The following is a 1,054-nucleotide window of genomic DNA, read 5'->3' as shown; positions in this document are numbered from 1 at the left end:
CAATATAACTAATACCGTGTATGATTTATGCCAATGTGAATCTTTAGGAATCATTTCAAAGTTTGTCCTCTCCTTTCCCTTCCTTCCTTCCTTGAACCCAGGGCCTTTGTACTGAGCTACTTCCTAAGGCCCTTTTACATTTTTAAAATTTGGAGACAGGGTCTCCCTCAGGGATCGAAAGTGTGTACCGCCAAGGCCGGGTTTTGTTTGAGACGGGGTCTTGCTGTGTATCCCAGGCTGGCCACAACTCAGGATCTTCCTATTTCAGCTTCAGCTTCGGGAAGGCTGGCGTTGCAGGCTTGATTTACCATGCCTTCACTATTTCAAATCTAAGTGTTACATTTGAAACTAAGAATGCACAATTTACTTGGCCTTGCCCTGTGTAACATTGAGGCAGTCTGAGATGTAACAGTCTTCAGGCCGCTGACCTGGTCCCCCGGTTTCCTGGTCTGGCCCGCAGGTGCTGCCCGGGCACAGTCCGGAAGTTGGGAGTCGGCAGTGGCTACGGCGGGCCAGCGCTGGCAGGCTCCAGCGGAGGACAAAGCCACAGCGGTTCCGGAAGCTACTCAGGTGACTCCAGTGGGCTGCGGCCTGCCTTGGCGCCCCTGAGGGACGGAGGAGTCCCAGCAGGCGTGAAATTCACATTCAGGTGACTTGATTTGAAATCGCCTTTGTGTCATTGTCAATCTCATTGCATAAAAATAGGAACTTAGAAAGTGAATTGATTCCTAAATTCATAGATGTAGGAGAGCAGCCAATTTTTCTATTGTAGCAGAAATATTTGCTGGCATTGATTGTGTAGATTTTTGGTTCCTCTGGACCCAAATTTTAGTGTACTTTGTTACTTTGCTGAAAGTTGGAATTTAAGGAGAATTAAGAAAAATCCTTATTTACTAAAAACTCCAGAATTTTTAAAACCCCTTTCCATAAAGGTCAGAAATCTGTCGGCCAGTAATGTTAAATTTATATGTGTTTAAAATGATTTTTAAAGATTTAAAAAGTTTTTAAAGATTTTTGCACTCTTCATAATTTTTATTTATTTATTTATTTATTT

At 43.3% G+C, this 1,054-nt stretch overlaps 1 protein-coding gene across 1 annotated transcript in view; it reads left to right on the top strand.

Moving 5' to 3' along the window:
• Positions 1-393: 393 nt before the first annotated feature.
• The window catches only part of LOC104853395, a gene marked incomplete at its 5' end in the record, with an annotated part of 23,794 nt that continues 23,133 nt past the window's right edge, over positions 394-1,054 (top strand). Inside the window, one exon of the mRNA XM_033760590.1 lies at positions 394-649. Within this exon, the coding sequence (XP_033616481.1) occupies positions 394-649 (256 nt within the window). The remainder of the gene's footprint in view (positions 650-1,054) is intronic.

Source organism: Fukomys damarensis, unplaced genomic scaffold (genome assembly GCF_012274545.1).
Source record: "Fukomys damarensis isolate Sample0158 unplaced genomic scaffold, DMR_v1.0_HiC HiC_scaffold_111, whole genome shotgun sequence".
NCBI classification, from domain to species: Eukaryota; Metazoa; Chordata; class Mammalia; order Rodentia; family Bathyergidae; genus Fukomys; species Fukomys damarensis.
The sequence above is the reverse complement of the archived record's forward strand: the minus strand, read 5'-3'. Positions and strand labels throughout refer to the sequence as shown.